General features: G+C 41.2%; 1 protein-coding gene across 1 annotated transcript in view; it reads right to left on the bottom strand.

Moving 5' to 3' along the window:
- The window catches only part of FAT1 (FAT atypical cadherin 1), a 114932-nt gene that overhangs the window by 88441 nt on the left and 4315 nt on the right, over positions 1-22176 (bottom strand). Inside the window, exon 2 of the mRNA XM_012724933.1 lies at positions 6666-9948. Coding sequence (XP_012580387.1) covers positions 6666-9930 — 3265 coding nt within the window. The 5' untranslated portion in view covers positions 9931-9948. The remainder of the gene's footprint in view (positions 1-6665; positions 9949-22176) is intronic.

Genomic DNA, 22176 nt, shown 5'->3' with positions numbered 1-22176 from the left:
GATTTTTGAAAGAATGATGCCCTAAGATAGTGTTTACACGCACAGCCTCTCAAGTTCTACCCCTCAGTCCCCAAATGGTCTTAGGAACTTATTTAACCTCTCCTGTGAATGTTTCCTCCTCTGTCCTGTAGAGCCAACAGCCGATATCTGGCAGCTGCCAGGATTGAATAAACTGAAACAGTGTTTAAACAGCACCTGGTTCTAACACTTACTGGCCGTGATTTTTTAGATAACACTGTCACCCATTATTATTACCACTGTGAACATTGAAAGCATGGAAGCAGAGGCCCTATTTTTTTTTTTTTTTTTTAAAGATTTATTTATTTGTACATACAGAACTGGGGTACAGGCCAGAGGTTCAGGGGCGGTGAGAGACTTGCAGAGGCCCTATTTTAAGGTTGTTCCTACTCAATTATTCCCTCCAGGGATTGGCCCTTCCACACCACTGAGGACCTTCTAAGGGCGCTGCACAGCTCTCATCACATTGTTTCACAGCATAATGCTACCCTAAATCACAGTCCCCCCCCATCCACCCATATTCACTCAGTCCTTAAAGCATCACCTTGTTGAATATTGTACAAATAACTTAAAACAAATGGAATCTCATTGGGATTTCTAATTCGATCCCATTTTCATCTTAAAATCCTGCTACTTCAAGGGCAGAGTCTTTCTCCAGTAGAAATTACCCTGCCCAGGCTTCAATCAGAATCACACATGGACAAAAAAGAGTAGATGACTCTCCAACACAGAAACAGCACATTAGCTGCACATCATTTCTGCCAAAGCCCGATTTTCAAGCTCACTGCAATTAGGAATTAAGTTTCTTTTCTCTTCAACGTTTCTATAAGAACAAAAAGTCAGTCCAAGACAGCAGCTGCTGCCACTTAAGGGAGGAGACACAATACAAAAGCCCTTTCACCAACAAGTTTCTCCCCTCCCTTCCGCGGGCTCCCACCAGGCTCTATTTAAGCTCCTGCTGCCAGTCATCTCAGACACAGCTCCAGCAGAGGTAACTGGTCCCACCTCTTCCAAGGGACCCCACTTCCAAGGGCTCTCCATCACTCTTACTTTCTGGTCATGAAACTGGACTGATGAAATGTGTCTGCATTCTGTTTCCTGTCATGAGCAAAGAGGTTCAAGGAAAAAACACAGGTTCCAGGTTGCAGAAGATCCTACTTTCAGCTGGGAAAAGTTTTCTTAAAACCTGAGTGAGTTATTAAGATACTCACAATTCTGCCAAACCAGAAACACTTCCCTCCCACAGAGGTGAACGGTAAGGTCAGCCTGGCTTGAAATCCCCTCTGTTCCCACTACCCAAGCCTGCCACCCCACTCCCCTGATGTTCCTCAACTGAGGAAGGTCAGGGGCCTGGCTCCAAATACATATCAGGACTGGTGCACTCACACTCCCCCAAATGATAAAGTGGCCGGGTTCTAGTAAGAAAGACACAGTCATTTTCCTTCCCCATTTCAAAAGCGGTGATTTATTTTGCTAGGACAGCTGACTTCCATATTCACTCATCCCAACTCCTTTCATCAAAACAAATTTTAATCCTAAAGCCACAATGGAACTGGAGAGTTAACACAACACTAACAAGTTTAAAAAGTCCTTATCTTTTTTTAAAGATTTACTTATATATGCATACAGAACTGGGATACAAGCCAGAGTTGCAGGGGTAGTGTAAGGCTTCACCAGAGACAGAGTGGGGAGCAGAACAGGTAGATGGACAAAGTACACTGCTGAGGGGAGCAGTGGGCGGGTCAGGAGAGGTCTGCCTCGCCATGTGGATCTCCTCTGGTGCTGGGGATCGACTTGCACTGAAGTGGCTGGGGCTGGCTTGCAGTGCTGCGTCCTAACCCACTGCACCACCAGGGAGGGCCCAAGTTCTTCTTATCTTAATGAAAAAATGCGGTCTCCCCAGAGTAAGTTGGGTCACAAGGGAAGTACACTGGGCTGCACACGCTAGACAGGCGTGTAGTCCCAGTTACTGGGGCTTAGGGGCAGGGGCAAGGGGAGAGCTGGAGCCCAGAAGTGCTGTGCTGTGGTGCTTTATGCAAACTGGGTGTCCGCACTAAGTGGGCATCAATATGGTGACCTCTGTGGAGCAGGGGGACCACAATATCATTTAAGCGGGGCAGTGAACTAGTGCAGGTCTGAAGTGGAGTAGGTTAAAAGCCACGCTGCACAAAACCCAAGGTGAGATCATGGTCCAGGGCATCCAGTCACCATGCATGCATCAGGGGACGCACCGCAAAGTAATCGAAGTAATATGAGCACAGGTTTCTTTTCTATTAGCAATTACTTGTAATCTTTTAAACCAACATTTTTCTTGACACTTGTCAGTTTTAAAACTAACAAAAATCAGCTAGTTTTTATTGGTGTTCAAGTTAACACCAAGGTAAATTTACTCCACAAACCTACAGGAGGGACACTCAGGAGTCTGCCATGCTTAACTCTGAAGCTTCTAAGCAAGCAATCGGAATCTGGAACATATATGAAGTTAGGATGGGTGACTGCAGAGATGCAGAAAGCTGTGCAAATGAAAACCACTCAGATGTGAAATGATGCATGTTTCAAAGACACTTTACCAACTTTTTTGTTAGATGTGCTTTATAGACTTCACATAGGAGGCAAAGTGGGGCTGAATGTGGGCCCTCCCTGGTGATGCAACGGGTTTAAGTGCAGCCCTATAAAGCTCTTCACAGCCACTGCAGCACAAGTTTGATCCCCAGCCAGGGTGGTGACACTCATGGTGCAGCACACTTCTGTCTCGTGGCTGCTCCCCTCAGCAGTGTGTTTCAGTCAATCTGCCTGTTCTGTTCCCCATTCTGTCTCTGGTGAATCCTCTCACCACTCCCTGAACTTCTGGTCTGTATCCCATTTCTTATATAAATAAATAAATAAATGTTTTTTTTTTTTTTTTAAAGAGGGGAGTAAGTCTTAATTAAAGCAATGGAGATTAGCCCTCTAATGAGACCAGCTTCCCAAATGATTTTTCACATCACATGCTACTCGGAACCTCAAACAGTACAATCGTGTGGGCGTGGATTTGTCAGAACAGTTCACTAAAATAGCCAGAGGCCTCTCCAGGAAAAGCATATGAGACGGTGAGAGATTAGGGATGATTCAAATGGCTATCACCCCCACACAGCAATTATATGAACCTCCCTATAAAGTCAATTAGCAAAAACATACAAAATCCAGAACTGACAGAACTGCTCATTTGGCTACATATTTCAGGTAGTTTGTAGAACTTTTATTTAAAAAAAAAATTACTTAACTATTTAGGGTATGTTTCAAATTTAAACAGGTTATTAAAAGAAAAGGAGGACCTTTAAAATAGTAAGGACTAAATTATGATTGTGAAGTATGTTCTCTGTTCCATGACAAGTTTACAAATGATACCCATATCATCTGACAAAGTCGAAATAGATTAAAAGTCCACAAAATTTGGGTTTTATTATTTCACCAGCACTGTAGTTTAAAATGAAGTCAAAGGCAAGAAAAAAAAAAGACAGCTAAGTGGGAGGTTCTAGATCCTGAAAAGTCAAGCAGTCCTGTGCAGGCCTGTATCAAGTGGTCCAAGATCAAACACATGACACAGAAATAAGAGTCCAGGAGAAATGGGCAACGAGCAGAGTGAGAATGGAGTTCTAGAAGAGTGCTAATAAGCCGAGTCAGGTCAATTACAATTCACACCTAGGTTTAGTACTATATGCAGTGCGGTCCCTACCTGGTGCTTGGGAACTGCCTCTACTTTCATTTATCTGACAGACACCTCTCCACACTTTCAAGCTGCCCAAGAAATTAAACTCCAAAAGAAAAATTACATGATGCCTAATTTCAGTGTCACTGCTGCACAAAACATACAGACTTTTCCTGAGGAATTCTACACTGTGCTACCAACTATCTTGTAATCTCTACAATCATTTGGATTGATACAACTGAAATATTACTACTTAAATACAGTTTCAAAAAGCTACATAAATCTACTGTACACTACATGTCCTTTCCTCTGTGAAGGACCATAGTATAGGTGACCTACAAGTAACTTTCCAACATTTCTCTCACTTTTAAACCTCAACATTTACCCAATGTGTAACAGCTTCTTATACACTCACTAACCTCTAGGCCATCATCAGAATCATCCTCCTCCCTCCCATTAAGCTCCAACTGAAAAAGGTCTGACACTGCCATCAGGCTCTGAAAGCCACCATACAGCTATTTCAGGATGTTGTCTTGTTCTGTTTTTTCCCTCTCCTTGGCAGTAAGAATATTCCAATCTCTTTAATTTAAAGGAGAAAAATACCACTTTCCAAAAAGCAACAATAAAAATACTTTCACTTGAAAAAAAAAATTCAAAAGGCAATGCATATAAAATTCATGTCATCCATCAAAAAATGTAATTTAAGAATTGCTTTCTGTTTTGTGTCTTAAACTTACAATAGTTCTTTAGAGGTGTTCAAAACTCACCTTGGAAAAGAAAAAAAAGCAAAAATAATTGTCATTAGTAAAATCATGTAACATCATATATAGTATGACCTGCGTACACTGTTTTCAGTATTCTGTGTTGACATTTTACCTAAAAAGTCTAATTCATACTAGGGCAGATGATAAAAAAAGATATATTCAACTCTTCCAATGAAGGATTACTAATTTCCATTGGTTACACCATTTTCTGCTGAATTATATTATAGAATTTTAGATGAGTAACATTTAAACTGTAGATAAAAAGTTAACATATGCCATTAGTACATAATTCATTAAAAAATCCCTCAAATAAAGGCACTTTAAAAATAAAACAGTCTTGGCCCTCCCTGGTGGCATAGCGGGTTAAAGCACTGCACTAAGAAGCTTAAGCCACTTCTTCATGAGTTCAATCCCCGCCTGCCCCTGAGGCGACCACATGGCGTGGCAGACCTCTCCTGACCCGCCCACTGCTTCCCTCAGCAGTGTACTTTGTCGATCTGCCTGTTCTGCTCCCCACTCTGTCTCTGGTGAAGCCTCTCACCCTCCACATCTCTGGCCTGTACCCCAGTTCTGTACGAATAAAAATAAATAAAACAGTCTCTAAAATGAGTTATTTCTAAGACAATAATTGTATCTTTCACATGCTGTACCCCTATTAGATGTGGGGGTGGGAAAGCAGACACTGACTTAAGAACTTACTTGTGGCATTACTGAGTATAAACTTTGCAAAAAGTTTTAATGCCATTAGCCCCTTTTGGAAAGGAAAGGCCAAGGAGATCAATAAATTGAACCTACTAATGGCTGACTAGTGTTTCCTTCTATCTCTACCACCATTCTCAGCAGACAGGACCTACATTCAAAATTGGGGGAAGGGAGGATTGTTAATTTAATCATTCATTCTTTTGACATTTAACAAGGAGTTTCCACATACCACTTTGTTAGGTGCTGAGAACAGAAAATGATCTGAGCCCAAAATCTGTCCCTAAGGCCATTCTGAGACTGCTCTGGGTTGAACAATGTCCCTGAAAGTCCTCATTCCCTCAAAATGGAGATAGGACATTTAAAAGTTAAAATGAGGTTGCGGGCTGGACTCTAACCCCATATAACTGGCGCCCTCACAGGAAGAGAGGAGGAGATAAGCTCCTGTTAGAGAAGATCCTGTGAAGACACAGGGAGAAGACGCCCATTTACGCCCATTTACAAGTCCTGCAGGAGGCCTCTGAAACTTTGATCTTTGACTTGCAGACTCCAGAGTTGTAGGAAAGTTAAGTTCTGTTGTTTAAGCCACCCAGTCTACAGTATAAATATGGCAGTCCTAACAACGTAATACCAAGGCTCATACTCCACCAAGGGTGACTGACAAAGCACTTAAAATAGGCTTAGAGTGACATACAACACACACTCCAATTGACTATTATGGCTGATCTGACTAGGGCTTTATTCTAGGAGGAAGAACATCATAACAAAGTGTTATTACCATTTATGAAGGACAGTAATTGGCTAACTTAAACAAGGAAGCTTTTCCATAGTATTTAAAGTCATCCTTACATTACCTTGTGGTAATCATAAGTGCCCTCACCCTACAAATTAAGAGTTTTAGGAAGATAATGAACCAAACCAAAATCACCCCATTAACAACAAAAGAGCCAAGATTCAAAGTCAGTCTTTTCAATTCAATACTTTGCTACCTTTCAAACAAAACCAGGAGGGGATACTAAGTAAAGCAGACCTTACCCCAGAAGTTTCAGCAGAGTCTTCTCTGAGTATGCACAACTGTGCCCCTATGCAATAATCTATGCATGGCAAGTTACAACAGTGATAGCGATCGTTCTAAGTGTGCAAACATACTAGCTTGAAACACCTTGGAAGCTCTTCTCAAAGTTATAACAAAACCACAACGATGCTGCTAAGATGGCATGCAAACTTAGAGATCAGTTTTAGTAGTAACGATTTTTGTCTCTTTTTCCTTAACTCAATTTTTATCAGCTCACTGGGGTACCTTTGGTTCCATCCTCATGTCTTGATCACACATACAGACAAGCTGCAACAGGACAAAGCAGCATGCACATACACGTCTATATTCAACCCGAGTAAAGGCAAACCGGGAACTGTGAGGGAGCTAACACAGGGCAGATAGTTACTTTAGAAAAAATTGGAGGAGAAGCACAGCAAACCAGAGCAGTAGTAACATTTACCTGTTTCTTCATCTATTTTGAAAACACCAATGCCAGAACCATCTCTAATGGAATAGCGGATCTCCCCATCTCTTCCTGTGTCCTCATCACGAGCGGATACGGTGATGACTGATGAACCAAGAGGAACATCTTCTTTCACGATGCCCTTCTCCACAAAGCTGGAAAACACTGGTGGGTGTAAGTTCTCATTCACATCGATTACTTCAACTTCAACATAGCAAGTGGAAGACAGAGAAACCGGCTTCCCTTTGTCTTTGGCCCTCACAGTGAGATTATATACTTGCTTCTTTTCAAAGTCCAGCTGCTGGATAATCCTAACTGCTCCACTGAGTTTATCCACATCAAAGTTTCCTTCTCCGTAGTCCATAAGGCTGTATCTCACTTGACTAGACTGACCTAAATCGGGATCATAGGCCTCTAACCACATGATTATGGTTCCTTCTGGAAGGTCCTCTCGAACTTTCACACGGTAATTAGGTGGAATGAACTTAGGTGGGTTGTCATTAACATCCTCTAATGACACTTTCAAAAGTACAGTGGAAAACAACTGGGGTTCTTCTTTGGCTTGATCCCTGGCTTCAATCTTTAAGTAATGCACACGTTGTGTTTCACGATCCAAAGGGTACACAATTTTAATAACACCGGTCATGCTGTCAATTGAAAACTTATCTGTGTCTGTAAGAATTGAGTATGTTACGTGTCCATTGGGCCCTAGGTCTCTATCTGTGGCTTCCACCTGGATGATTTCACTATTTATCTCTTTGTCTTCACTCACTTCAACAAAATAGCTCTCCTGTAAAAACTCAGGGGGATTATCATTGGCATCCAAAACTCTGATGTCTAGAAGATGCCAGGCAGCCTTCTGTGGTATACCAAGGTCGTATACTGTAACATTCAGAGTGTATTTGTCTGTTGTTTCACGGTCAAGTGGAGATAAAATTTTTAGCATGCCTGTGTCCATGTCAACAGTAAAGCAACTATCCTCATTTCCTCCAGAAATAGCATAGACTAGTTTTCCATTGAAGCCAGAGTCAAGGTCTGTGGCATTCATGGAAACTATGTTGGAGCCCACAGCGTAACTTTCCTTTACCTCAATGGCAGTTGGCAGAGTGCTTCTAAATTGTGGTGCGTGAGCATTGACAGAGTGAGAATCAAAGAAAATATCCTCCACCTCTCCTTGGTTGTGTAACCGATTTGCCTGCAGGAGTTTCTCTGCCAGCATTTTGGCAACGCCAGTCTCTTCACACTGCAAACTGACTGGCTTGCGAGTGGCAGCCACAGTTAGATTGATATACAAGGGTGTGGCAAAATTTTCTCCATCTGTAGCTGTAATTCTCAAACTGTGAAAAGACACCTTTGCACCCAAGCCATCCATTAATGAATGTTTTAGTGACAATACCCCAGAGTTGGGATTTAAGCTAAACAAATCCAGTTCGTTTCCAGCTTCAATCTGATATCGCACCAACTGAAGTTCATCAGCATCAATAGCAGATACAGTCGTTATTTGCTCTCCCACACCAAGATCCCTGGGTATTGTTCCTTCACAGTTTATTTTCTCAAACAAGGGTGTGTTGTCATTCAAGTTATTGAGAGTAACAGTAGCAAGGACCTCGACTTCCCGACGGTATGGCAAACCCCAGTCTGATGCACGAATCCTCAGAGTATAAACCCGAGGCATGAGCTCGTAGTCCAAACTCTCTGAGGTACTCACAGCACCAGTAAAATGGTCAATCACAAATGGCACGTGATTTAAATTGGCAATACTGTATGTCACATATCCGTTCTCACCCTCATCAGGGTCTATGGCACTGACGCTCATGACAGTGGTACCGATGGGTACATTCTCATCAAAAGATGCTTTGTAAGCTGTCTGGGTGAATTCAGGAGCATTACCATTTGCTCTTAAGATTTTAACCAAGACTTTGGTGGAGGCCCTTCTGTCACTGGTTGTTACTTCAAGTTCAAAATGGGAAGTCTGCTGTCCTTTAACTGGTTCCAAGATGGAAATGAGGCCAGTGTTGTGATTTAAACTGAATTTAGCCTTTCCAGGTGTGCTTTTAAAAACATACCTCAAGTGAGAATAAGCAGGCGTGGCTTTTACCATGACCACAGGTGTGTTGGGAGGAGCAAACTCACTGATTTCCGCTCTGTAAACATCCCTTTCAAACCTGACTGGCCCCGCTTTAAACTGTGGGGAGGTCACATGAATTACTTTTACAGAAGAGAACTGGGGAGGATTTCCTTTATCTTTAGCCTGTAGTGTCAGGTTATAGCCAAAAGGATGACTGTCCCAATCGATGCCACCGATTGCTTTGACTTTGTATTCTTTACTCCCTGGAGAGGACCTCACTGTTCTGAACTGTTGGAGGAGGTCACCTGCCACAATGCTTAAAGAAGCAACTTCCCCATTGGCCCCCTGATCGCAGTCATCCACTGTCACGATGGCGTATGTTGGGTCCTTGTCCAGTTCCGACGGTGACAACGTCACTGCTGTTATCACGGGAGCACATTCGTTGGCCTGTTCTACATGCACGGTTAGTTTGGCCATGCTGCTGATACCACTGCTGCCATACAGTTTCATACCACGGTCCACAGCAAGAATTTCCATCTCATAGAGCTTGGTCTCTGTGTAATCAAGTCTACCAGTTAAAACCACTGCACCGCTGGTGGGGTGAATGGCAAACATGTCTGTTCGGTCTTTAAAACTATAGTAAAATTCTCCATTGGTTCCTATGTCTGCGTCTGTGGCACTGACCCTTGCGATGCTGGTCCGTATGGCTGTGTTTTCAGGTAAAGAGACACTGTAGGAGGTGGGTGAGAACAATGGCCTCAAGTCATTTGTATCCAGCACTTGCACCCTGACCTTTGTTCGTGCTTCAGCATTAGTATTTTTTTCAACTGCTTTGACGATCAAGGTGTAATGATCTTTCACTTCTCTATTAAGGATAGCTGTATTTCCTCCTTTGGTCCTTATTCTTAGAAAGCAAAAGTCTCCAAGGATGTATTCTTCGGCTTTAAATAGGTTTTCATTGTCTCCGGAGATAATTTTGTACCTTAATTCCCACCGTGGATTGGTAAGGTAAATGCCCATCTTTCTAGGGTGCCCCACATAGGTTTTGGCTGCGGAGTTTTCATGCACAGTGACATTGTACTGGAAATGTGTAAACTGTACAGGAGTCTGTTCAAGTGTGTGGCTTCCAGCACTATCTCCAAAATGCTGGAGGAGGAGGAGCAGACGCAGAAGCAAGGACCAATGTCTCCCCATGGCTTAACGCTTGGGGACCTAAAAGACAAAAGGTACAAGAATGAACTCCTTTAGGGAAATATAAACTTCTTTTTAATTTTCTTAAATTTTAAGATTTTTATATTTTAATAAAATATTTTCCATTATATGGTCTATGAGTTAATGTAATGATTTTAATTTTTTCCCAAGGTTTAAGTATGAAGATTCCTTTAATGTTTTAGAATTACAATTTAAAAATTATCTCTGTTCAGGCCCTCACTGGTTGCGCAGCGGGTTAAAGCATAGCACTGAGAAGCTAAAGCCACTTCCGCATGAGTTCAATTCCCGCCTGCTCCGGATGGTGTGGCAGACCTCTCCTGACCCGCCCGCTGCTCCCCTCAGTGTACTTCGTCTATCTGCCTGTTCTGCTCCCCACTCTGTCTCTGGTGAAGCCTCTTGTCATCCCTGAGCCTTTGACCCGTATCCCAGTTCTGTATGCACAAATAAATAAATCTTTAAAAAAAAAATTTGTTCATAATTTAATGACTTAAGCTAAAGAATCATAATGAGCACCAAGAAAGACTATCAATGTAATAATTCAATCACATTCTTGTACTTAAACCTTGAAAGCAAACAAAAGCAGTTGAAAAGGAGGAGATCATGAACACTGTTTGCGTATATACAATGAATTGAATGTTCAAAAGTGCAGTTAATGTTACTACCGTATCCTGAGCATGGGAAGGGAAGCATCTAACAACTAATTTAGAGTAATATCAAGAAATTCTCAACAGTTTCATGTGACCTCCCATATGACCGTTTATAACCCCATTTCATAATTTATTCTAAAATCACAATATTTCTTTGTAAGAAAGATTAAGTACTCTCCACAATGTAAAGATTTACTGTCAACTTTTGCACTATTTAACTACTTAAAGGTATTAAAATAACTGTATCACCAGATACTATACTGAGATCATTTCTCAACCACGAACATGGGCTGAAGAAAACTCAATTTACAAAACAGAATGCCAAACAGAACTTTCCCCAGATCTCACCATCACAGCAGTGTTGTTTCACTGCTTCACTCAATGACCAGTGTTCCCAGCTTATTCAGTGTCTTTGGGGAACTGAACCACCACCACCCAGGGGCCCTGCTAAAACACAAAATGTGAGGACATGTGTGTATATGTACGTGTGTACATACACACACACACACACACACTCAGAAGACGAGGTGAGCAACAAGCAGCATCTGAGAAAGAGCCACCTTTTCCAGGTAGGCAGGAAGTCAGTCAGTCCGCAGGGCTATGCCTTGGCAGAGGAGTAGGGCAGTTTTCCTACTGCCAACAAATTCACCTTGTAAATCAAACTAGCTTCACAAAGACCACCTGCACTGTCAGGAGAGGACAGCACTGTACCCTTGGCAAAGTAACTCTCAAAAGCATATTCACACAATGTGACTGTGACCGAAGGGAAAGAAAGAGCAGACTGGAGGGCTGGCGTGACCGCCAGGTTCAAAATTAGCATGGCGATACTAATTTACAGTATCTGAACTCCGCTGCTGCCAACTTTGCCCCATTAGTCATTTCATTATAGAAAAAAAGAAAAGACCTGATATGCTGAAAGCAATTAGAAGCTTAATTGATAATGAATCATGTTCAAGTTGGGCATCCTAAATTGGTCTTTAGCTATGAAGCCTTCTCAGCAGATAAAGTCAGGAAATTAGACAGGTTTTTTTGGCCTCTACGAAAACAATTATAAGAAAGCAATCTTCTCCTAGAACTAGAACCATCCTATAACCTGGTCAATAGTTCTAACACTCAGAAATTTTAATATTTATGTGATGGTGCTGTGATTTTAATCAAAACAAGTAAAAAAAATGAATTCAAGAAGCAGGTATTGAGAATCTGTTACTTGACAGTCTATGGTAGGTATGTAGAATTAAGATCCCAATCCAGAGGTATTTACAAACTAGACATGAAATAGATATAAAGAAAATATTTAAAGAAAAAACAAAAGCCATTAAAGAAGCACGGTCTTTTGTTTTAGGAGACATTATTACTGGTATCCACTATATAACAAAATACTATACCAGGTTACATGTGGCCATTAGCCAGCAAGATAAGGGAGCACGTGCATGCTGACATGTGACGATGCCCATATTTGTTTAAAAAAGGGGTGAATGGGAGAGGAAATAACTGTATGCATGTACGCAGAGGTGTAACTGCTGATGGCAAAGTCTGGGGAGATTTTAAAAACTGTTACCAGTGTTCACTACTGTGGATTAGACAGCTGAGGCAAGGTTTACTTACATTTTCATCTTTCTGTTCTATCTGAATTTCTTTAGCATAACCATGTCATCTTTATCTTTCATTCACTCCCTTCACCAATAATTAGATGAATAAGTATTTCAGAGGCAGCCAATATGTATAAAAGACAGCTCTAAATGCTGGTATTATAAAGTAAACTTAACTACCAACAAATCCTCACAGAGGATACATTTCAGATGTGAGACGAGTAAACAAAGAATAGTGATGAGGAAAAGCTAAAAAGCATATGCTGATGGCAAAGTTCTAAAGAAAAAACTAAAGAAAAAAAGCTGGGCAAGAGACCAGGCAACCCTACATGCAAAAGCTCAGGGATTCTCCCCCTCAGCCCTACTGGCCTTTTGGACACACAATTGTTTGGGCAAACTGGTAAGTACCTATTGAGTACCTATCCTCAGGAACTGGAGGTGGCTAGCAGCATCCCCCACCCCAACCCCCACCACTGAAATGTCTTTAGAGATTGCCACTTGTCCCCTGGGCTTGAATCACCTCCAGTAGAGAAGCCTTGTTATGGAAATCACAAGGAACACTGTGGAGTACAGTGGATGAGGGAGATTCTCTCTCTCTTTTTTTTTTTTTAATGAACTTACTTTACAAAAGTTTTAGATTTAGAACAAAATGAAGTTTTCCTCTACTATTCACAACTCACCTTACTGTGGGATGTGGGATGTGAGCCTGCTAGGCCATCATCCTGTTACCTGCAGTTCTGTATTCCTATACAAGGTCAGAACTGCCCTCCAGAAAGTATTCAGTCAGGGGAACCAAACCTTACAAGGGGACTTCCAAATCAATCAAGAGCAGAAAGCTGGATCACCCTGGGGAGGGTGTGCATTGTGAGGTATGACTGGGAATACCTGGGTGCTGAGGACTGATGGATGACAAGGGACCCCAGAAGCTGATCAAAGGAACACCTTTCGAAGATTGAAACCCTGACTGGGGAACTCTGGCTGGACCTTAATGACAATACTGAGTCATCAAGCAGATGAGAAGTGCTGGAAGGTAGACTCACAAACCCCTAAGACTAAGATTATCCTTCCCCTTTTCCTACTTACTCCTGCAACGGATGCTGTATGATTATTTCGTCAATAAAAAGGCCAGGATCTTGCTCGTCAGCAGCATCCTGCATTATGTAGCCTGTCCCACAACTCCCATTTCTGTCTCAGTGTGGTGTTGCCCCATCCCACAGTGGTGCATTTGTTACAACTAATGAACCAATACTGAAACTCTGATGTTTACTAACTGGTGTATACTTCATCAGGTTTCCAGTCCTACTAGTGACCCTTTTCTATCCTAGGATCCCATGCTATTGCTATTACATTAAACATTATCTTCTCAGATTCCTCTAGACTTAACAGCTTCCTGATTTTACTTGTTTTTAATGATCTTGATAGTTTAGAAACTAACAGCTATTTTGTAGAACATCCCTCAACTGAAAATTGTTACAAGTTTTTCTCATGATTACACGGAAACTGTGTTCAGACGACCATAGCAGTAAAGGGGAAATTTCATGATATTATATCAACAGGACTTTATCAGTATTGAGGTTGGCCTTGTTTACCATCAATGACTATGCTCTCTACTGAAGATGAGTATGTCAGTTTCCTTTAAAAAAAAAGTTTTATGCATACAAGAACTGGGGTCAGGCCTGAGGTGCAAGGGGAGAGGATTCTGCAGAGACAGAGTGAGCAGAACAGGCAGATCTACTGAAATACAGCAGGAAAGACAGGAGTGGTCTGCCGTGCCATGTGGGTCACCTTCCTAGGCAGGGATCGAACTTGTGCTACTGTGGCTGTGGAGAGCCTCACAGTGCTGAGATTTAACCCTCTGTGCCACCAGGGAGGCCCCCTCTGCATGGCAGTTTTTGAAGCGGTCAAGTCAGGGTTCTCTGAGGAAAGAAGTATCTGAAAAGTCCACACATAAAGGGGTTACAGAGTTATGTTACAGAAGTTATTGAGAATTCTTCCTCAATGGTGATTTATCTCCTTTTCCCCACTTACCTATTCAGTTAATATTTATGTACTTACTGCTTGAGTTTATATTAAACTCAAGGATGAAGGTTATTTTCTAGGGCTTTGGGTGTTAACTACGTATAAAATGAGAAATCACTTTATTTTGAACAGGGGAGCAGAGTGAAAAGGGTCACTCTAAGCCCCGTGCTGTGCGGAGCTGGAGGAAGAGCAGTTAGAAGTTTCAGAGAGACCCGGCCACTGAGTCCCAAAATGGTAAAGGCAGCGGTACGAGGAAGAGTGGTCAAACTCTATCAGTTTTTGCTGATGAAATGACCAGGTGGGAGGAGAAAGAGGCGAAGGAGATTCTGAGGATCTTCTGAGAAGATCCTTCTGTGCTGCCAGAGCTGAGATGTGAAGGCTGAGGGAGGCACTGGTTTTAGGGAGGAAAAACAGGAGTCCAGCTGTGGAAAAGGTAACCTGCAAATGCCAGATTCGCTGAGTAAAGCTTTAATGGGCAATAAAATGTGTGGGAGAGGTTGTCGGCCGGGAGCTGTACGTTTGAAAGTGGTCAAAATATGGAAGATAGTAATACAACCTAAATGAATCCACCAAGAGAGAGCACAGAGAGAAAAAAGAAAAGCAAGGACAAATCACTGTCGCACCCCAAGATCGGAGCACAGGGGAGAAGAGCCAACGAGGGAGGGAGACAAGACAGTCACTGAGACAGGCGAAGCAAGAAAAAGTGCGATAAAGCAATGAGAAGTAAATACATCTTTCTGAACATCTGAGTCTAAATTAGAGCCGGGAAATAAACCACCATGCGGTTTCTCTGTATGGTGCCCTCAGTCCCGCCATGCCCAGGTCCAAGGAAAAGGCCCAGCAGTGGCAAGCTCCTGCGGCAGTGTTTCCCAGGGCATCACAGCCCCGCCCCACCCCACCCTCTGCGCACCGGATTCCCACGCTGGAACACGCAGCTCGCAGCTCAGCCCTGCGGTGCTGCTAATGGGACATCCGAGTGGGAATCAACTTTCTGCACCACAGCCACAGACCTTTCAAAACCCTGAATTACTCCACCAACTTGACTAACCACGCTACTGTAACTGAAGCAATTTATTACATGCACTTCTTCTGATAAGAAAAAGAAACCCACCTTTGAAAGGATATCATTAACCTTACTGTGTGACATAACCAAGCACTGTGAACTCAGGTTTCACTACAAAAGGCCACAATCAAAAAATTATGATGATTCTATGCAAAACAGGCAGCAAAGATGAAGAGGGAATGAAAAGACACTAATACCATTTCATCTAAAACGCGTATTATTACCCGGAGTTCATGCTTATAAAAATAAAATACAAAATCCATTTTAGCGGGAGGCTACACTTTGATATTCAGAAGGTGATCAAACGATCTGAACTCATAGTAATTTAGGGTTTTCTTCTATGCATTTTGCAAAGTGAATACAAAGAATATAAACTTGGTTCAGTCTTTAGAGAAAAGTACCTCAAATCTAAAGCTTAAATATCTTCAATACAGATTTCTGAAAATACATTAAGTAGAGAAAAATAATTTTTCTAGTACAAGTCAGATATTAATATGCTCATATTTCTTCATTAGGGAGGCCTTCATGCAAAATGTTCTAGTCAATTGCTGTCACTGTACATCTTCCACAAAACAAAACAGGGTCTCTTTTCTGAAAAAAAAAAAAAAAAAAAAAAGGACTGCAGAAGTTTAGATTTAAAGTTGAGGGTTCAAAATGTTTATATATCACGAAGACAGGACTGCAGGTGGGACACATTACACAATGCACAAACTCTATTAAGCACTGTCTACTGATCACTTAGAGGTGGCAATTACTACATAAGCTATTAATTATTCTAGCCTTTGTGCAACAGGGAAATAGTACTGAATTCTTCCTCCCATATGTGGCAAACATTCACAAAAAAACTGGAGTTAAGAAATGTGTGAAGTTCTTCCTCACTAAGCTCTCCTGAATACTCCCATTTTGTATCAACACCAGTGAGGACATCACTTGAGCTTAACTAACGAAATATAGCTCAATGTTCAATGTGTCACAGTTTTTAAAGTTTTTCATTTTTTTGTCTAAATTGCAAGGAAGATAACTACATTTTCAAAGAAAAATGTCATGAAGTTGTCAAAAAAAGTATGAAATATGACTCGTTTTTAAAAATATTGCTTATCACATAAATGTTTAATCTCTCAAAATCACTGAATAGGAATAAAAAGTATAAGTTACTAAGGAAGTCTGTTACTCAGCTGTAATCAATTCATAGCTTCCAGGTAACATTTACAATTGAAAAAAAAAAAAAGCCCTGAATTTTCCTAGTAAATTAATGGCCACAAACAGTACTTTTAAAGCTTTCCTTCTTACAGTGAAAAATTAATGGGTAGATCTTTTTTTATTTCTGGGTGCACACTAAATCTTCTTAAGTCATCTTAATAAGTTTTTCAGTAAAAATGAAAGGATGGGAGAGGCAGGCTGTGAACCTAGAAAATGAATGGCACCTTGGGGTTGATATGTACCCCATATAACTTCTGGTAACTGTGTGGGCTCAGTTTTGACTGGAGCTGCAGTAAGTCTGACTACTCTTGCAATGATTTAAATGCTGCCTTCTAAAGATCAAGAAAGAACTGATTTCATTTAACTGAACAGTCTTCAAACTGCTTCTGACAATACAGAACTAGACATCTCTCTCCTCAAATGTTAACTCTTTTCCAAAACTTAAAACCTTAATCATTTATGTGACATAATCAAACTGCTTTTCCCATGTTCCCCAAAAAATTCTTAGAAACTTTTCTCAAAGAGAGAGAGATGGCTCCTCTCTAGTGGCACAGTCGGTGAAAGCACAGCACTAAGAAGCTAAAAAGCCACTTCCACATGAGTTCGATCCCCAGCCCCGGAGGTGATCACATGGTGAGGCAGACCTCTCCTGACCCGCCCACTGCTCCCCTCAGCAGTGTACTTTGTAGATCTGCCTGTTCTGCTCCCCGCTCTGTCTCTGGTGAAGCCTCTCGCCGCCCCTGAGCCTATGGCCTGTACCCCAGTTCTGTACGCATAAATCAATCTTTAAAAGAAAGAAAGAAGAGAGACTAACAAAACTAACTAATGTAATAGAGTAAAAATGAAACAATGAACAACTATAAATCAGAGACATTTTACGGGGGCTGGAGGAGGGAATGGGATTGGAACTGGGGTAGGAAGAGTGCACTGGACTGTGGCGATGGCACATGGGTAAATTGCAGATGGGAGGCCCATGGGGGTTACATCTGAGATGGAAAAATGCACGAAATGAAGAGTGATGTAAAAAAATAACAAAAAAAAAGTTTTCTCACCCTTAAGGAAGGTAAACACACTTCCTAATTTTTAAATAGTCTCCATATAAAAGCTACCATGTAATTTACCTACTACACACACCTATAAAACACATCCGTGGTTATCATGAAGGCTTTGCTGGTCGTTCTGTGCTGTGGTGACCTGAAAGACAAGTGGAGAAGAAGGGCTGCACGGACTTTTATTTTCTCTCCCCTCTCTTGATACCTAAGACATCACCACTATATACTACTCACCCTCCGAACACTTTCTGCTCATCCACACTCCAGGGCAAACTTTATCCACAGAGAAGCTCAACACATGGACCTGTTTACCTCTTGTGCTCTAAGATCATCTCACCTAATGTATTTTTCTATACGAATGTAAATCATGTACAAGCCAGTAATTAACAATGGCTATTTCTTCCACTCCCTAATTAGTAAGGTTTTATTAAGGGTCAAATGGTAATGTTCCTTGTGCATAAGGCTGCACATACAGACATTTCAGAAAGTAACAGACCGGGAATATGAATGTTCTTAGTAAGAAATTATTAGTCACTGGCTAGAAACTCTTTCCTCTTTCTCTCCTTAAAACGTTCCCTTACCCTATCTACCCACTTCTTCCCACACCTCACAGGAGACATGACCCTTCCTAAATAAAGACACCCCCAGGACCATAAAATCTGCCTCTTCCACAGCTCTTTCCTAAGTTATCTCTCCCACTCTAACATCACATTCAGTGACCCCTTCCCTCCTGCCAGCTTTTATAGTCCATAAATACACAGATTCTTCCCTATCTGAAAATAAATTTCAAAAAACAAATCTCAGTCAAATCTCAGGTTCTCTCTCATACTGGCAAGAGTTTCAAAGCAGTTTCTGGAAACTATTTTCATTTCCTTAGCACTCCTTCCCCTTTACAGACATTATTTCTTCCCTTCCCTGCTCTACAGAGCCTCAGGTCCACCCTGACAAATAGCCTCTTCAGGTATCACAATCTAGTATCAAATCAACTAACCTTTTCTCAGTCCTCTTCTGCCATAACTTATGTCACATCTGACACTACTCACTCCCCCTCCTTAATATCCACCTGAATTGTTATAGACCACCTAAAACAAAGTGGCAGTCCAGAACATGTTAGAGAATGACCCTAAGTTTTCCCAACTCTCCCCAATACAGCAACTCCTTCCTCTTTTGTCTTCCAACTCACTACATAAAAATACATGTGTAATCACCCTTAAAGATCCTATCCACTATGCCTCAAAAGACATTCTTCCTCTCACCTTTCTCAAGTGCCTCCATCACTCCTGAGATACCATCACACCTGAGTCATGGAGCTCTTTCGCCCGCTCTCCACTGCATGATGTCAGCCATGTCTTTTCATGTTTTAGGGAGAATTACCACTTCCAAATCACCCAGGTCTGCAACCCAAGAAATCAAATAAAAAAATGGGTCTGGAAAACAGAAAACCTGCTCTGCCACTAATCAACTGTGTGAATTCAAACAAGCTTCTTAATACTTGGATTCTGCTTACCTAAGAAACTAGAATATTAATGTAAAATCTTTAAATCCTCCTTCCTACCTGCCACAGGTACATGTTTTTTCCCCAATCCCGCCTCCTCTCTAAACACACACACACACACACACACACACACACACACACAACACTAAAATCAGGATTTCTATGAGTTTTTTTATTCTTCACTGCCAAACCTCCCTATCTAGAACATTACCTAGACTTGACACTTTTTTTATTTCTTACCTTTTTCCTTTTCCACTTATGATATTGCCACCTAGCTCGTTTGAGTTTAGGCATCATAGCGTAACAGTCTTTCACTAGTCCTACTTTGAGGGCCCCATTCTACCCCTGTCATCAAATAATCAGTAAATCCCCTTACTCTTCTTAGTCTGAAAGACTTTTGATGATCTGATCTTTACCTACTTTCCTAATACACTCTCCCAACATTCTTCCTATTTCAAACCTAAAACAGATACTTCCCACAGGTGTGAAACAATCAACCCATCCTAAGTTAAAGACACCACCTAGTGATGGGAGCCTTGAAGTTTTAACATCTCTACCTTTTCCTTCCTAAATGACTGCAAACATTACTGTTCTCTGCCCTTCACTCACATACAGTTTTGCTGTTTTCATCTTTCTCTTCAATACTTCTTCCCTCCTAACTTCCCCCCAAAAAAAATTACCTTCCCTGTCTTTACCTAGACACAAAAAGAAGTCATAAATCCAGTGAAAACAGAACTAAAGAAGCATGTTAGCCCAGCAAAGCCGTTCAAAAAGCACAAGTGTGCTTAGGCCTCCACCCTCTCTCCTCACCATCATCACAGCACGAATCTAGGCACAACTTGGTTTTACAGGTGTCATTATTCCCCGTCTCCTCAAATTATCCCCTCCGAACTAGTCCCCTTCTCAGAACCTATCCTTCCTATCATTCACCTACCCAAGCCCCCAGTTTCTGAGGTGCCAGGCAAACCACCCTGGCCCTGAGGGATATCTCCTATCACACCAATATAGTGGCCTGTGCCTCTCTCCATCTGGCCTAGAACCTCCTTGAGGACTGGGAAATTATTTGTTTACAGCTAATAGTGTATCTGGTCCAGTGATGGGCAAAGGTGGTCCACAGCTGTTGAATTCATGAATGGGGAAAGGATGGAAAACGGAAGGCAGCACTGAAGGAGGGAGGGAGCAGAGGCAAGAAGGAAGACGGTGGGAAAGCACACACCCATCACTTCTAAAATTAACCGAAAATCAGGTGCCGCCACCAGGTCAGTAGCACTGCAGATGGTGCTGTGGAAATGGCTCTACATTCCAGCAGCTCAAAAAGAGGTCACCACCCACCTCCAAATGCTTCCAAATTGGCTATGGGAGATGCCAAATCTGTGTCTCTGTTGCGGAGCTTATTATGAAACTCCAGGCGTGAATATTCTATGATAGATAAGGATTAAATAATGAGTGATTTCCCCAAGTGGCTTGTATAAGACCTTTAATTACTTTATAGATTTCGCTTTACATATATAATGAGCTCCTGAAACTGAGAATTTAAGCAAAATATTTAAATAGGAGCCTAAAAGAAAATAGTTTAAAAAGTGAAAAGTGTTAAGACATTTTAAAGACATTCGTGTTTTGCTGCTTGTTGGTCCGTTTGCTTTTCCTACCCTGCTAGATCTGTGCTGTAATGAACTGTGAGGACCGAGGCCTAAGCGAGCGTGCCAACTTTCTGAACAGGGCTGCTGGGCTAACGTCATGCTTCCTTCATCCTGCTTTCACAGGACTGATGACTTCTTTTGGTGCCTAGGTAAAGTGAGGGAAGGTAATTTTTCTTGGCTAGAAATTAAGGAGAAGAAATGTTGAAGAGAAAGATGAAAACATCCAAGCTGCATGTGAGTGAAAGGCAACTTGATTCCTCATCTGAGTACAAATTTAAAATAAAAAGCTCTCAAGACATGAAAATGGCAATAGTTTGACCTTAGTTTACACGTATCTCACTCACTGCAAAAACCCCTTTCCATTGCCTAAAGATAAACTAACACTTGGAAATTGAACAATGAAGTGACACAAATACGTTCAGCTTGACCTAATCATCTATATATAAACTGATCAAAAGAAAACTTGCCTACTGAAATTTCCAACTCACAGAGATTAAAAAGACATCAAGCCTGAAGGCTTCCTGCAATTAAATGAAATTTTTTTAGACCACAAATTAGGCCACTGAGGCAAAAACATAATGCAATAATAATGCACAAATTTGCTTCCTCTTGCTGATTTTATATAAAATCAGCCAAACCTCTGTGAAAAACAGGTGGTAGTGGACTTGATAAGAGCTAAAGCAATCTCTAAAATACCTTTCACCTCTAGCATTCAAAGAAATGAGTGCTTCAAAGGTGGCTCAAGAGCTAAATCTGAAGACATAAACTAGAAAGGCAAGGGGGATCAGGGAAATGAAAGCAGGATGAGTTTGCACATCATTTTTAGATTCCTCTTTTGGCATCTGTCCATAACATGGATTTAAATGATCTATTAACATGCTAAGAACCCACCAGGGGTAGTTCTAGTGGCTAATTAAACAAATACAAATGAATATACTCTGGTCTGAATGATTTCATGAAGTCCTCTAAAAATCTCTTCATTTCTGAATGACAAAGAATTTGACTCATTTGTGAGGTTCAATTTTCAAAAAATAGGGACAGAAATGCACATTTTAATCAGCTCACACTGAGCCTGGTAAGTGTCATGTTTGGCATTAAGAGTTAATGCAATTGTTTTTAGAGGAAAAAATGTCATGTTTTATCTATTTTTATATCTATCTCAGAGCTTAAATGTCTAACTAGGAAAGAGACATAGTAATTCTGATTGTAGAACCACAACTGTGCTTCTAAAACACAAAGCAAAATCCAAATATCAAAATCGGCCCATAGAACTCGAGAAACAAATTTTCATGAGTACCTGTAACAAGTGAATGTGTTAGATAACAAACACAACTCTAAGAGCAATATGAAAAAAGCATCATCACCTAGTTTTTAACATGTGCAGTTATTTTCTTAAGCTGTGGAAATCGATGTTTGAATATATTAAGCCTTAATAATTCACCCTTTGTAAATGATAATTGAAAATCATTTGCCTTGTATCTGTTCTGGTTGTCATTGTACAAGGCTAAAAAAAAAAAAAAAAA

This window comes from Condylura cristata, unplaced genomic scaffold (assembly GCF_000260355.1).
Source record: "Condylura cristata isolate star-nosed mole 26May11 unplaced genomic scaffold, ConCri1.0 scaffold00014, whole genome shotgun sequence".
Taxonomy (NCBI): domain Eukaryota; kingdom Metazoa; phylum Chordata; class Mammalia; order Eulipotyphla; family Talpidae; genus Condylura; species Condylura cristata.
Note: the sequence above shows the minus strand (reverse complement) of the source record. Positions and strands in the feature narration are given on the sequence as shown.